General features: G+C 49.7%; 1 protein-coding gene across 1 annotated transcript in view; it reads left to right on the forward strand.

The window, feature by feature from the left end:
* Window positions 1–495: 495 nt before the first annotated feature.
* STK35 (serine/threonine kinase 35) overlaps window positions 496–16231 on the forward strand; it is a 30816-nt gene continuing 15080 nt past the window's right edge. The window contains exons 1-2 of the mRNA XM_012728430.1: window positions 496–1140; window positions 12321–13071. Of these exons, the coding sequence (XP_012583884.1) occupies window positions 645–1140; window positions 12321–13033 (1209 nt within the window). The 5' untranslated portion in view covers window positions 496–644 and the 3' untranslated portion in view covers window positions 13034–13071. The remainder of the gene's footprint in view (window positions 1141–12320; window positions 13072–16231) is intronic.

Consider the following 16231-nt stretch of genomic DNA (forward strand, 5'->3'; position numbering starts at 1 on the left):
CCCGCCGCCTCGGGCGCTCCGGGAGGGCAGGCCGGCCCCGGGTGGGGCGCGCTCGGGGAAGCCGAACTTCTGAGCCAACTGCCTCCACCCGCCGTCCTCCGGGACTTGGGTCGGTCCGCCGGGCTCCGCTCAGGCTTAATTCAATGGACTGTTTACACCCGGGAGGGCGCACGGCGCGAGGCGGGAGGGGGGTCGAGAGAGGGCGGACCCGGGAGAAAGGACTTCCAGGGTTCGAATTGCTCCTCAAGGTGAACTTCACAAATCTGGAGGGCTTCTGGCCCTTCATTCTCGATTCCTAGACGGTAACTTAACCGAGAAAGCGAGAATGTCTGGGTTCTCTTTCCGGTTCCCCCTCTGCACCGCTGCCCAGTGGTTTCGCCTTTCCCGCTTCCCCCTCCCTGGTGCCGTCCGCGGCTGTGGCTTCCGTCTTAAAGGGGCCGCGGCGGCCGGTGGAGAAGGAGGAGGTGGGGCGCCCCGCGGCCTGCGCTCCTTCCTCCCCCGCCTCGGCCTGGTCGTTTAACCGACTCTTTCGCTCGCAGGTCACCATCCAGGGTCCCGCTCCTCCACGTCCCAGGGCCGGACGGAGGGATGAGGCAGGGGGGGCCCGGGCAGCGCCGTTGCTGCTCCCCCCGCCGCCCGCAGCCATGGAAACGGGGAAAGAGGACGGAGCCCGCCGAGGTACACAAAGCCCCGAGCGGAAAAGGCGAAGCCCAGTGCCGCGGGCGCCCAGCGTGAAGCTGAGGCCGGCGGCTGCGGCCCAGGCCATGGATCCCGTGGCGGCCGAGGCCCCGGGCGAGGCCTACCTCGCGCGGCGGCGGCCGGAGGGCGGCGGCGGCTCTTCCCGGCCGCGCTACAGCCTCTTGGCGGAGATCGGGCGCGGCAGCTACGGCGTGGTCTATGAGGCAGTGGCCGGACGCAGCGGGGCCCGGGTGGCGGTCAAGAAGATCCGATGCGACGCCCCCGAGAATGTGGAGCTGGCGCTGGCCGAATTTTGGGCCCTGACCAGCCTCAAGCGGCGCCACCAAAACGTCGTGCAGTTTGAGGAATGCGTCCTGCAGCGCAACGGGCTGGCCCAGCGCATGAGCCACGGCAACAAGAGCTCGCAGCTTTACCTGCGACTGGTGGAGACCTCGCTCAAAGGTAGGAAAGCCCGAGGCCTCCAGGTCGGGGCCCCCCGCCCTCGGATCCCTTGGCCCAGACTGAGCCCTGGGCAGCCTGAGGCCTTGGCCCGGTCCTGTCACCCGGAACCCAGACACACCCTCCTTTCCCAGACCCAGGCGGTCGGCCCTCTCACATCTTTGCCTCCTGGATGGACCCTGGGCACAGACTTAGCTGATTTTCCTAACAAGAGTCATTAAGTGCTCACCATTATCTTAGTAAGTGCTCTATAAATGTGAGCCATTACTGTTAAATGAGCTACATTTTAAGCTGTAGTATTTTAAAGAGCGGTTGGGGGAGTGGATGGGGTCGGGTTCAGCGCTGGTGGAAGAACTGCCCGAGACCCCAGTTTGTAGTGCCTTTTTCCCTCCCAAAGAAAAGGAGAGCCACCCTTGTAACAGGGTGGTCCCCAGGAAAAGGGGAAGTTCCAGGTTCCCTGCCCCACCCACCACCCTGTTGCACCCCCACCCCTTCTCTGTCTGGTTTCAAAGGTAAGGATACCTTCTCGTTCTCCTCCCACCCCCCAACTTTTCCTAGCCTTCCTTTTCTTCTGGGGCCCCCTCCCCCCAGCCCTTCATCCCAGGCGTCAAGCAAACAGGGAGTTTTCTAGCCAAGCTCTCTGGAATCTGCAGAATAATAACCCCACAGGTGGGCCTAGAATCTGTCACATAACATCTGACATCTTTTCCCCTGCAGTTTACATTCTTAACTTTTTTCTCAATCCCATGAGGCTGGTGTTGAAGAGGTTTTATCTGTTGGAACAAGAGGAATCTGTAATCTTGGGCTGGTTAATCATAGTTTTGAGGGTTTGGCCAGTGAGGGAGTATGTTCATGCCAAGTGCCCGATACTCACATGTCTTGTTCAGATTACAAGCAACCAAGACTCTCTTCAGCAAGGTGAGGACCTATGGGCCAGAAATGTGTGTTGACTCCTTCAGGGAGAGATTCCTAATCTGAATCCCAGCCATGGTCTGAACACTGTCCTAGAAGTCTTCTAGAGAAGTGACTTACTTTAAAGCAAGTCCTTTCCTTAGTATAAATGGAGAAACTAAAGATTAGAGGCCAGCAAATATAACTTGATCAAGATTCATGAGCTTATTAGGAAGGTCAGGTGGTACTTGGGCTTTTTTCTCTTTAAAATTTTTTTACAATTAATGTGATAGGTTTGAGTGCGCATCTTGATTTTTAAACCTAGATCCTTTCAAATGGATAATGGTGCCTTTGAGCCTGAACTTGAACTCAGAAAGACCTTTAACACTGGTTGGGTTTTGGGTGGAGTTGAGTAGGGCTTCTTTCTTTCCTTGGCACTCCAACAACCTGTAAGCCCATGTAAGGAGACCTCCCTGTCCTGTGGCAAGTCTGTTGTTTGATAGTAGATTGAGAGACGTGCTCAGTGTCATCTCAGGTCCTTTTTCAAAACAGAATTGCACTTTTATGCCTCTCTCTTCCCCATCTATGCCTAGTCACCTGCTTTTCCCCTCAGGGTTTTGCAAAGGCTCACGAAACCCTTTTACTTACCTGTACCCTAGGAAATCTGCTTCCATTCTCAGACTCCACTGTGGAGGAGAATGGTCTGGACTCCATGGTACAAGCCTGCGTAAGGAGGTGGGGGTTTCGGCCCGCATCTCATTAAGGTCAGTCTTAAAACTTTAGTCTGGGTTCAAGGTCTTTGCTTTCTCTCCCTACATAAGAAATACTCTGCAAACTTTGTCACCTGTGGATTTTGTCAAACCTGAACAGTTTTCAGGGGTAGCGTAGCTTGGTGGGCATACATAGGCTTTGGAGTTAGACTCTCTTTGTCGTGGCTGTTCTGCGCTGACTTGGGAGATGGGACTCCCGTGAGGAGCAGTCCCCTCTATCTGGGAGACAGCACCTCTGCCATGCAGAGGTGTCAACAAGTGCTGCAGATACGGGAATGTCAACAAGTGCTGCAGATACGGGGGAATTCACTCCTCAGTAAATTCAGGCTATATTTTGAATCCTCTTCCCCCATCATTTTTCAGAATTTACAACATTCTTGATCAGGTTTCTCAAGCTTGTTTGACCATGGAGCACGTGTTCCTTTAATGTCATCGACACTAAGCTGACAGAAATACTTGTATATTCTTCACTTTTGTGCATCCTAAAGAAGTGAAATATTTTGCTTGAGGCCACTCATGCTTTCTTTCAGCTGTCTTCCAAATATTTGAATCTCTACTGTGGGTCAGGTTAATGCTCTGGACGCTCTGGACAGGAGCAGCAGGAAGGACTAGCATTGCCTGTAACCCTGACTCAGCGATGTGTGTGTCAGCTGTTAAGGCTTTTTGCTATCAAAAACTGGAGAACAAAGACCCAAATTACTCCAGGTGAAGTTTTCCTGAGTTAAACTTCCAAATTTAGTAGCAGTCTTAATCTGCCTTGAAGCACTGGGTTTACACATACTGGTATCATTCAGAAATGTTGGACTGGAAGGAATCTTATATCTGCTTCAGCTGTCTTGAAGCAGAAGTTCCTTAGTACTTTTGCCCAGTCTCCTACAACTTTGAATCATTTTGAAGTAGACCCGATAGTGTTAATCAGTCTTCAAGTCTCTACTGACTCAAGCCCACATAATTTTGCTGAGTCCCTATAGTGGCACTTGACAGAGAAAAACACACACACACCTTGCCCCCCAAGGAACCTATATTTGAAAAGTTTGAGGACGGTAGAAGAATTTAATACTAATCAAGGTCACAGGAGGCAAAGGCATTGTTGGCTCATTAACAAGGACTTTGCACAGTGTTACATGCTACTAAGAGGAATGAGAATCACAAGTCAGCCCAAAGTTAGCAGAAAGGGGGGCGGGGTTTGAAGGTACCAGTGTTGTTGGACCACATGGGTTAGTAGGGAAGAGAGAAAGTAGAATTATTTCATAATTTGCCCAAAGAGAAATTTTTTCCCCTTTAGTATCTCTGGTGAATATTCAAAGGAAGGCATTTCTGTAGCATTAAGAAGATATTTGATGTGGAATTCACCAGTATAAAAAAGGGGTGGGGGATCATCTTAATGTTGTTCTTGGTGTTACCCAACTTTGAAAGATTTCTACATCCTTTCTCTCTGAACCAGGCAAGCTCTGTGAAGCTCCAGAAGCTTTATGTAGCAAACAGAAGTCTGAGTCAGTAGCAGTTTCAGTGTTTGATCTGGCCTTCTGTTTTATAGGAAAAGAAACTGAAATCCCTGAAAAGGGACAAACTCGCCCCAGTGAGTGAGTGGCAGCATTTCAAGCAGCATTTCCAGCTTCAAAAGCCAGATTAACCATCCTGTAAATCTTTGGGTTGATGGCTTGGTGTCTTTGTTTAACTTTTAAGTACTTTACATAAAAAGAGGAGTTGCCAAACAGTTTGCTTTTATCCTCCTTTCCTTTGCTAAAGGGCCCTGTCTTGAATGTGCCAAAAAGCAAAATTTAAGGTTCCGTTCTCTTAAAAGACTGCAGGTAGGCCTAAGATCATTGTCACACTCAAAATCTGTGCACGCTCTAATATAACCTTTTGACAAAAGCTACAAGTGAGAACAAAATAATATCCAGGACAAATTCTGAAGACTCATGAAAAAATAATTTTAGATGTTTGGAGAAGCTGTGAACCTAGTTGCCCCGACTTGCTAAGACACTAGTTCTGCTTGACTAATTATTTGCTACCCTCAATACCTTAAGGTGTCTTGACCTGGGTGGGAGTTCTGGCCCTTGGAGAGGAGTCGTACCTGTGCTCAGATAGGGTGCCTGGCACTGCGTTGGAAGGGACACCCAAAGTTTCCTCCCTCCGGCAGGCAGAGGACCTGTGCCTGAGTGACCATGTGCAAGGCCATGGTGGTGGCACCCTAGAAAACAAAAGATTTTTCTGGGAGTGCAGAAAGGGCCAGCGGGGCTAGTATGGGAGATCGGGTCTTAGCAATGGATCAGTTGTGGGTCTGCAGGTCCCCCCCAGATAAAGTGCCTGTGAGTACAGAGAGAGTTCAGAGCTGTGCCGTGGCCAGCCCCTAAAGAGCTAATGTGATCTTTGGTTACCCTGGTGTAGATAAAAGCCAGGTTCCCTGAGATTTACAGTATAATGGCATACTGGTATTGACTTCAAATCAGAACCTCTTAGCCCCAGTTTCAAAACAAATCTTGGGCCTCTACAAGCACGAGTTCAATCCCCGGCCAGGGAGCTGACCCACGTGGCGCAGCAGACTTCTCCTGACGCGCCCACTGCTCCCCTTCGCAATGTATTTCAGTCAGTCTGCCTGTCCTGTTCCCCACTCTGTCTCTGGTGAATTCTCTCACCCCACACTTCTGGCCTGCACCCCCGTTCTGTATGCATGAATAAATCTTTAAAAAAAAATAAAGCTAAGCTTTATGAATTTCGATGTGCTAGGTGCCATAATGCCTGTTAACGCTTTAGGTCCTCACAACCACCTTTTGAACTTGCTGCTTCAGGTAGCCCTGTCGGGTGAGGAAACAGGTGAGGCATTTGTTGCCCTATGTGAACGAACCAGCTAAGCAAATCACCCAGCCGGGATCCAAAGCCCTGGTAGTCTTGCTTGAGTCTGCTGCGTTACCTGTTGCTACACTGCTGAGACAGGAAGCCTCAGTTCTGTGTTCTTCTGTTTATCTTGTTTTCAAATGGCAGAATCCTACTAAACTCAAGCGAGTGGCCATATGGTTATTATTTAGCCAGCCCTGTGCCGCTGCTGATTCTCCTGTCTTTCCTGTGTTTCCGCTGCTGGGGTCCGGTGCCTCCTTTCTGCCCTACTCTTCAGTATCTTGACAGCCATGCAGACGTCTCTCTTGCTCCAGCCAACTGACATCTTCTTGATGTGAGCACAGGGAGTTTTAGAGCCCAACCCCAGGAGAGAGAATTTGTAATTGAGAGCTCTGGTTAATTGGGGTTGCATTGGGTTTTTATAGTATAAACTCTAAAGGGAGGTTTAGCTTTCTAATAGAAATTCAGTTTATTTTTGACTCTGATTTGGCCTTTGTTGGTATTCTTAGGGCCAAGAGGCTGCCTTCGTGTAGGCACAAATTCTATATACTTACTTATGTGTCTAATCTACATTTTCTGTGTGCCCCATGTTAGAACTTTCCCTGTTCTTTGGCTTTTTATAAGTCCAGCTCACAGTTCTCTTAATTTATTTCACCCAATGATTTGAGTATCTAGTATGTGCAGATACTAGGTGAGGAACCCAGTGACTTGCCTTCATCCCACTGTGGGTGCCCAGTGGACACGGCATGAGAAGTGCTTCTCACGGCCTCTTAGGAGGCGCCCTAGGGGGACTGCTGCCTGGAATGTGGACTGACAATAGAGGCGGGAAGGGTGAGTTTTGAAAGGTAAACCAGAAACTGACCAGAGGTAACCAGGCCCGCAGAAAGCTGAGTGCATGTGAAGACACAAGGAGCCGGGACTGCTCTGGGTCAGCCCACTGCCTGCCTGGTGGGATCTGCATGCTAGCAAGAGCCCTGTCAGGTGTGAGGAGTGGTAACTAGCCTTTCTAGTCGTAGTGTTTTCCTGTTTGGGCTCACTTAATCCTCTCCTTAAGTTGGTGTTTTTGTAGTCTTGTCTTACGCACAAAATCAAGCTCCACCAGATTGAGTAACTTGCCCTTAACCACCCAAGGGAAGGGTCAGGGCTTAGATTTACATTCGGGTGCCCCTTCCAATTTCCATGTTATTGACAAGCTGCCCTATGACCATATTGGACAGCTGCCAGTGGTGCCCAGACAGTAAAATAATTGACCCCAGTAGTTGCTGCTTTGTTGTCCAGGCGCCTTGCAAGATGTCTGCACAGTGACGCTCTTTCATGCCTCCTTGAGGTAGGTGTCTTGGCAACTTACGAAAAATGAAACAATCCATGGGTCTTAAGAAGTCACGCAGGGTCCCAGGGCCCTAGAGGGGACATCATCCCCAGGGTGACTGGCTCCAAAGTGCTGTCCTTGCTGCTGGGCCTGCGGGTTCATAATTGGTCTCTTGGCTCCTGTATTGCCGTGTCTTGCCCTGGATGCCACCCTAAGGCGTCAGTTCTCTGCTGCACTGTGCGTTTATCTAATCTCATTGAAGGACTTTGAATGCACCCTACAATGTTGACACTGGAGCCAGCCTCGTAACAGAGACACAGGACAGCCAAGGGTCCTGGGTTTATGTCCAGCTTCCTCAGACAGCCTGGATGGCTTTAGCTTCTGAGGACTGGTCTTCAGCTGGCCACTTATAAAAAAAAAAAAAAGAAAGAAAGGGGGGGTACACTTCTTTACTAATCAAACCAGGGGTGACTATAATCAGAACAAATTCAAGCTTTGTTTTTCTGGTTTTCTTTCTAATCTTTTCCTAAACATAACTTAAAATTTTAGATTCTGTTTTTTCACTTCTCATTAAATTTGCTTGTGGCATATTATATGACCTTTTTTGGCTCTTTAAGTACATTTTGTTTAAGTAACAACATGGTCTTTTAAAGCATTCAGCCAACTGGCAGCACCATTATTGACGTCAGCTGTTTTTTAAAAACAAGCCAACAGAACATCAACTATTCTTCAGTTTCCAGTTCTCTTTTACTATGTTGTGTGGAATGCCAGCTCTGGGTGGTTTGGGTGACTGGCATGCCTAGTTCTGCTGTTAAGTGGTAAATTTTTTGTTTTGCTTTGTCTTGTTGGTACTCTTAGAATACATTCCTGGAGTGGGGTTTTATGTCAAGTGGATTGAGTGCTTTTAAGACTTGGGATCCTTGCTGAATTACTCTCTCGATACATTTATGTTAATTATAATTAATCCTCTACTAAAAAAATGGACCAACCAAGATGTTGGTTGGCCTGTCACCACTAGGGTCTTGAACATTAAACTCTGGCGGTGAGTACATCTTGGCTTGGGTCAGTACAGCAGTGAAGCGTCTGGGTGTTAAATTCTGCTGCTGGCACTAAGGGGCGAGTAGAGTGTCACAGTAAGGAACCACGTCACACAGGCGCTGGACCGTGCCCTGACTTAGCTGTGAGGCCACAGATAAGTTATTTATCTCCTGAGCCTCAATTTCCTCAACTTGTGAAAGGGGATATACCTAATCATCTTGTAGATGGAGCAAGAGAGGGTTGGCTAGAGTACTCTGGATTCTTCTCTTACCCATCACATGTGACTTCTTAAATCACTGAATTAATTCTGACCCTCCAAGACCTTTCTCATCCCCCTACCCAGCCCTCACTTTGGGTTTCAGAACCTTCTGACAAGTCTCTTAACCTCATGTCTTCCTGATCTGTCTCCCATCTTTAGTTATCTTTGACTTCTAGAGGACACTTGGGAATCAGCTAATAAAATCCTGGGGCCTCTGCAGGAGGTGATTGAAGTTTTTAAATAAAGTCACATTTGTTGGTTGAGCTGCGTCAGTACTCCTTATTCTCAGGAGTAAGAAGGAGATGTCAGCCACCTTTTTTCCACCCCTTCATTGTTCTGTGCTGGAATTGTGGCATAGGATATGTTTTTGAAATGGTTTATTTTTGAAATGGTTTATTTTGTGGTCTCCTGCTATTGCACTTCAGGGAAAAGTAATAAAACTATCCTGAAAGTGGCCTGCCTCTTGAATACAAGCTGTGTGCCTGAGCCCGCTGTGACCTTTGACATGTTCTGGTGAGGGCCGACTGGAGACTCAGACCATTCAGCCAGCTCGGGCAGTGATCTTGGACAAGTTATTTAAGGTCCTCAGCCTTAGCATCCCCACTGGTAAAACTGTCCATTGGGGCGAGTCAGCTCATGTAGTGAGCCTTTAAACTGTCCCTGGGACCCAGGGGGCTCTCAGATCTCATTACCTCTAAATAACATTCTCTCCTCACCTAAAGTTTTAACTGTGTAAATCTTACAGACCTGCCAGATTATATATAAAAGAAGGTAATTATAAAATCTCGCGAATTTCCTATCAGTTAAAAAAAAAAAATTTTATGAGGGGATTTGATGAGTTCTGCACATATCATCTACCAGCTGTCTCTTCTACAGGTGGGGAAGGCATAGCCCCAGGCTGGCGGGGGCTGAACCAATTCCCAACCAGAACTGAGGGCATCAGCAGCAGGCATGGAAGGGGCTGGCATGAGACCTGAGCTGAGCACCCGTCAATCTCTTAACCTGTGTCAGCCCAACTCCAACTGGTGGGCAGCTGTGTTTGGGTCTCAGGGGATCATGTTATTCAGAACAGGTGTTGGTAGCCCCTGCAGTTTTGACCATTTTCCTAGTCACCGACTAGGACCTGACTGGTCAGGTAAGGAAAGTTACCTAGGACATGAGGCAGGTGTCAGGTATGTGGCCATTCAGGCTGGGCTTTAAGTTGCACCTGTAGAGATTGGGGCTTTATAGGTAGTGAGCTCACCTCAAAGAGTAACCCTGGTCTGGCTAGAACATGGGTTGTATCTCTTAATCTGAGAGGTGTGGTGGACCCTGCATAGCTTTCTCATTTCAGGTTCTATGTTCTGCAGTGCCAGGGTTATTAGAAATCATGACTTCCCAGTCCTCGGCTTCTGTCCTGTGGGAATGTTAGTGATGATTCCCCCACAGTCTCTTCCACTTTGCAAAACATATTTGCCGCCTGTGTCTGAACTCACACTACTGTCTTTCTCGTTGGTAGATGAGAACACTGAGGCTGAGCGTTCAGGGCTTGGCTGAGGCTCTAGCAATCTTGCGACACACCTAAGTCCTGAAGCCACCCAGAGGACCAGTGCGGAGCGGGGGTCCAAACCAGACTCCATGCCGCTGCTCAGCGCCCTCCTGCTTCCCTCACCCCACCTGGCTCCTCAGGAGCCGCTTCCCACACCATATCCCTTTGCCAGGCTGCGGCACGCGAGCCGTGAGGCCCGAGGTGAGGGGCTGGGGCCCTGCGTGCCTCTGAAGGTGTTTAGTGGGCACCTGGGGTTTCCTGCATGGAAGCACACGCCGCAGACATGCGCTTGAGCAGCCCCAGGCCCCACCGCGCAAAGAACTGTCTCGGGACTGACAGCCAAACTCCCAGGGTCCATCCTGTCACGCTCACTGATGCGGGGATGCTGAGAAAGCTGTCTGCTGTCCAGAATTTTCCTCTCAATAAACAGCCCCTGCGGTAGCACCTCCTGAGCTGAGCTCCCCTCAGTGCGCGCACCTCAGTCCCTGGTCTCCCCAGCCCCCCCACTCCTAACTTAGGCACTTTCCCCTTTTTCTGTCTCACAACCTGGACTTCTACATTGTAGTCTTATTTTGCAGGCTTGTTTTCACTTCAGTTACCTTAGTTACCAACTTTGTATATAAAGTGATCATCATTCCCCACCCTTTATTTCCCCATGAGCAGTTTCACTGTTTCTGATGTGGCCTTTGCAGGAGGAATTTGATGACATTTTAATCATTTCCTGTCTGGCTTTATCACCACAAAACTTTTCTTGCTGTCTTTTTTCTTTATTCCAGAGTCCAGATTGGTTTGTACTTAAGAAGACAGCTTCATTGTGCAGTCTTTTTAGATAAAGAATCTCAACCTCTAGAATTGACGACCTAGAAAGAGTATGAGATGGGAAAGAACTGATTTTTAAAAATCCGTCTGCCCTAAGCTGGTTCTACCGGCATTACTTTGATCATGAGTGATGCAAACAAACAAATTACATAGTTGCAGGGGCAGCCGAGTCGTCCGGTCACGGGAGCCAGACGTCTTGTCAGTGCAGCCATCCTGCCGCAGCCTCGGGTTCCGGGGCCACTGATTTCAGAAGGCTGTGCTTGGTTGTTTCCGGGCCACTGTGATCGTGGGGTGTCGTACTCACAGGGCATCATACTCAGGAGCGTGAACGGCCGATGAGGAGAACCCTGTGGCACAAGCTGTATGCTGCAGCCCTTGTTTGGGGTCAACAGGAGGCACTGTCAGGGGCAAAGAAGACGTCTTAGGCCACGGCTCGGTAAAGAACAATTCATGTTACCACCAGGGGCAGAGGCAGCTGCGTCAGCTGGGAAGGACTTCTGCCTGCTTGGACTTAACTTCTGGGGCAGTTGTCATCAAATAACATGTCAGTGTGCCATTCATGGCTTTATTGGGATTTGTTTGCAGATGTCAGCCATCAGCTTTCCTAGAGTCCCTTGGGGTTTAAAAGGAAAGACTTTTCAAAAGGCACCATGTCTGTATACTCACTTTGGACGCCATGGTTCCCCCAGACTTCATTTTAGATCTCTCTGGTCCACTTGTTCCCGGGTTTCGTTTTTCATTCCGTCTCAGCCCAGAATTCCCTTCTTCTTGCGGCTGATCTGCTCCCTGGCCTGTGAGGCTAACTCACGTCTTCCCCTTCTTGCTGCTGATCTGCTCCCCATCCTGTGAAGCTAGCTACCTTTTTCCCCTGGCGACACCTGCTCACCCTTCCCTGTTACGGAAGTCAGGCCTGATGCAGACGCACAGCTTATGATAGTTGCTGTCATGACACCTGTTGTCTCCCTGAAACAATGCTTCACGGAGGCAGGGCGGGATGCGTTGCGTATCTGACTTGTGCCAGGTCTGTGGGGGGTCTAGCAGGAAACGCTGATGAGTTGGAGAGTTCCTCTGAGCGAAATCTGAGGTGCCATTCTGGATGTACTGGCCCAAACTCATCATACAGGTCAGGAAAGAAGGGAGGAAAGGGCATTTGGTTGGCGTAGAGCAACCCAGGCACTTGAGCCCTTTCACGCTTCCCCCTCCGGGAGCTGTGGCGTATCTGTTTGGATGCAGTAGGGTGAAGCAGTGGCTTTGCGGTCAAGTGGATCTGAGTCTCCTAGCCACGTCTCTGAGCCCCGGGTTCACTTTGTAAGATGGGGCGTTGTCCTCCTTCCTCCCACAGAGGGGGTGAATTCTAAATTGAGACACTCCTCCAAGTGGTTGCATGGGAGTGTTTATGGGAGAAGCGGCAGCAGTAGGAACCTGGAAAGGTGAACTAAGTTGCCTCCTTGCTGTTGAGCCAGTCAGTGGTCGCAGCCAACCAGAGTCACTGCCCAGCACACTGGGGTTCCAGGCCCAGGTGCCTCACACGGCTCGCTGCAGCCCCTCAGCCCGAGCTCCGCCTGTGTGAGTGGAGCTGGGCCGTGAGGGGAGTGGGCGCCGTGCCAGCGCTGGTCCTCTGGGAGTGGAGCGGTTGTCACCACGGTTATTCTCTAGCACGCTGCCTTAAGTCTGCAAGTGGTGTGAACGTGTCCATGTCACTCAAGCTCTTTCCGGTCTTCTTTGATTCAGGAGAAAGGATCCTGGGCTATGCTGAGGAGCCTTGCTATCTCTGGTTTGTCATGGAGTTCTGTGAAGGCGGAGACCTGAATCAGTACGTCCTGTCCCGGAGGCCAGACCCAGCCACCAACAAAAGCTTCATGCTACAGCTCACGAGCGCCATTGCCTTCCTGCACAAAAACCACATCGTGCACAGGGACCTAAAGCCAGACAACATCCTCATCACAGAGCGGTCTGGCACACCCGTCCTCAAGGTGGCAGATTTTGGACTAAGCAAGGTCTGTGCTGGCTTGGCCCCCCGAGGCAAAGAGGGCAATCAAGACAACAAAAATGTGAATGTGAATAAATACTGGCTGTCCTCAGCCTGTGGCTCAGACTTCTACATGGCCCCGGAAGTCTGGGAGGGACACTACACAGCCAAGGCAGACATCTTTGCCCTGGGCATTATCATCTGGGCAATGATAGAAAGAATCACTTTCATTGACTCTGAGACCAAGAAGGAGCTCCTGGGGACTTATATCAAACAGGGGACCGAGATCGTCCCTGTTGGTGAGGCGCTGCTAGAAAACCCAAAGATGGAGTTGCACATCCCCCAGAAACGCAGGACTTCCATGTCTGAGGGGATCAAGCAGCTCTTGAAAGATATGTTAGCTGCTAACCCACAGGACCGGCCTGATGCCTTTGAACTTGAAACCAGAATGGACCAGGTCACATGTGCTGCTTAGAATTCAGGGCAAAGCATCTTGGGTGTGTTTTAAACTAGGTGAGTGCCTTTTTTATTATGCATGCGTGCTTACTGGACTGGATTCTTCATCCTGGCCCCGTGGATTTGGGGAGAAATGAAGGGGGAACTAAGTATTTATTATCAAAGACTCCTCACCCCCAGTCTTGATAAGGACATAGATGGAATTATTTGAGTACAAGTGCAGAGTCTAATGGAAATTGGGAAGTTTTCTGAGTGTGTTTCGGCTCAGTCTCTTCAGGTTTTAGAAACACCTCATCCATTAATAAATGGTTATTGTAGAAAATGCAGAAGTGGTCTGGACAGCTTTTTTCAGAGTGACCACCATCCCTAGCATATTCCTCCTCACTCCAGTTCTACAGTTCAGATCAAACTGCGTGTAGTCTTGTTTCTTGCTCTTTTCACTCAGCACTAATCTGAGAATTTACCCAGGTCGTTGTTTCAAAGGGTAGCTTCAGAGATTGTATGACATTCTGCTATATGTACCACCTATAATGTAACCTTTCTCCTACTTTGATAGATGTTTGTCCATTTAGGAGAATATGCGAGGGATTATCCTTGCATGGAAGTCTTTGCTTATTTAATAGATTTACTGTGAGTTTCATTTGTCAGGTGCTGTGCTAGGCTCTGGGGGTGACAAGCAGAAACTTACCCCAGCCTCATAAATTCTGCAGCAAAGTTTAGGAGAGGAGAGTTACTATGTATCATAGTTGCATAGTGAAAAAAGATGTTTAGGAAATTGTCCTCTTGGAGTGGTGCCCAGAGGCAGGAGTGGCAAGTGGGAGGCTGGGGCTTTCTAAGGCGAGGGCTAGCCCTGTAAAGGGCCTGAAGCCAGAGGGCCGTAGCGCACTGGAGAGACCCCACCAGTTTGAGTCAGCGAAGGATGTGAGTAAGTAGACAGAGCTGAGGTGGAAACTCCAAAATAACGTGTTCTAGGAGCAGCAGCAGTTGTTGAGTTTGGCCAGAGCAAGGAAACAGGGATCAGAAATGGGCTGAACTAGGAGACCCTGGAATTTAATGACCTTGACTTAGGCATTTGGGAGCCATCTGCAGACCAGAGCAGAACGTCAGCATCAAGAGCTTAAGCATGTGCAAGCAGAAATGAGCAAAATACTGTAAACTGGGAGACCAGTTGGACACTAGTGAGGGATGTGGTTAAACCGGAAATGGAGCGGCATTGAGGGCAGCGCAGTACCTGGATGCTCCAGAGCAGAGGTTTGGCCAGACAGCTGACCAGATGGAGACATGAAACAGAAAGTGGGTGGTATTAGGAGGTGAATAGTAGAAGGCCCACTGCTGGCCCAGTGGTTTGGGCAGGTTTCAGTTATTTTCCTAAAATAGAGAGGGAAAGTACAAAGTGCTGTGTCAGTTCCATATGTCCACATGTACCACTTGGTTTCACCTTTGGAACCTGTGGAAGTCGCTTATCCAGTATCCTAGTGGGAGCGCCCCTCCTGCCCCTTTACCTTGATCTCACCATGGCGATCTGCAGGTGAGTTTCTGTCGGGCTTGGCGGAGGCCTGAGCTGAGCTGATCCCCGTGATCACAGAGGCGCCTTGTGCGTCTTGGTCGCTTCCTTCCCCTTGTCACCTCGGTTTCGGTGGGTTAAGAGTGGCTGCGTCTGCTGTCTTCGCAGTGAGCTGAATTCTGGAGTGAGTCATCTGTCTAATCCTTCCACTCCATCAGTTACTGAGTAGCATCCAGATGCCTGGCCAGTTTGTCCTGCCCAATGTGGAAGAGAATTGTGTTCCCTAAAGAGAGGTTTGGGGTAGCCCATTAGATCCCCCAACACACTTGGCTAGACGGTTTGAATTGTTAGTTCAGACTGTCACTTCCCGTTTCTATCTGTTTTTCAGCTTTTTCAAAACCTCTTAGAATTGGAGTTTGCCCTGGGATAGGAAGAAGGTTGTCATTGGAAGCAGGTCCTGAATATGAGTTAGGATTATGGGGTTGTCACAACTAATTGAGATCAAGACTCCCACTTGGACATCCACATTTGAATGTGCGCTATTTTGCAGGGCTAAGTAGGAGCGAGTCTTCAGGCAGGAGAAACAGGTGGGCTTGAGATGAGGCAGGACTAGGAGCACAGGCACTGCCGAGTGTCCCAGCCTCTGACGGCTCATCGGCAGCTGGGTCAGTTGGCGCCTACCTCCCTGGTCCTCCTGTCTGTGACCAGGAGCTGAGCCGCGGGCCAAAGGCTTTGAGTGTTGTGGAAATGAGCTCCGTCTGGCTGGATTTGGAAGGGACTGCTGCACCCCTCCCCCACCCCTCGGGCTTCACAGAGAGAAGCTAATTCCATGTATTCATGCCACCTTTATTGGGAAACTGTTTGCCAGGGACTATTTCAGGCACAGAGCTATCTTAGTGATTGAAACACAAACGTCTGGCAGTTGTGGTGCTTACCTTCTGTGGGCAGACATTAAACAGGTGCATTTGAGTAAGTTCTGTGGGGAGCAGGGGGGCAGCAAGCAGAATGCTAGTGGATGGGAGTGGGGATGGGACTGGAAATGGTAGAGATCAGGGTGGGTCTGTCTGCTTTAGTCAGTGACATTTGCACAAAGGTTAGAAGGAGTTAAGGGAGTGAGTCATGAGGTTTCTGGAGAAAGCCTTCCAAGTGGAGGCACCAGCCAGTGTACAGGCCTGATAGCAGGCAAGAGTGGAGGGGAGAGGTTGCGGGGGAGGAGGGTGGGGGGTGTTCCTAGACCTTGCTTGAGTGGGGCTGGGAGCCCGTGGTAGCTTGGGACCTTCATTAGGTGAGATGGGAAGCTACTGCTGTGTTTTCTGCATGTGCTGTTTCCTCATCTTTTGAAAGGATAATCAGCTGCCTGCAAAAAGTAAACTGTAGGGGAGAAAGTGAGGGGGTAAGATGGAGGCTCCTGGAGTAATCCAGGTGTGGAAGAGAAATAGTGGCTTAGAACACCGGCTAGAGGAGGTGCTGATTGGATTTTGGGTGGATTTTCAAGTCAGCCAGCAGGGTTTCCTGCTGAATTAAAAGACATCTCCAAGGTCTGGTCTCAGAAGCCATTGGGAGCATGGAGTTGCCACTTTGGGGGTGGCCCTGGGAGGAACAGGTTTGGCTGGGAAAGGTCAGGTTTTAGTCATCTGAGAGCTTGTGCGCCACTTCAGACAAGTATAGTGGCGCAGTCTGCCATCGGTGTGTTGCATCTAGGGAAGAGATCTG

The sequence above is a fragment of the Condylura cristata genome, unplaced genomic scaffold (assembly GCF_000260355.1).
Source record: "Condylura cristata isolate star-nosed mole 26May11 unplaced genomic scaffold, ConCri1.0 scaffold00022, whole genome shotgun sequence".
In the NCBI taxonomy this organism is placed as follows: domain Eukaryota; kingdom Metazoa; phylum Chordata; class Mammalia; order Eulipotyphla; family Talpidae; genus Condylura; species Condylura cristata.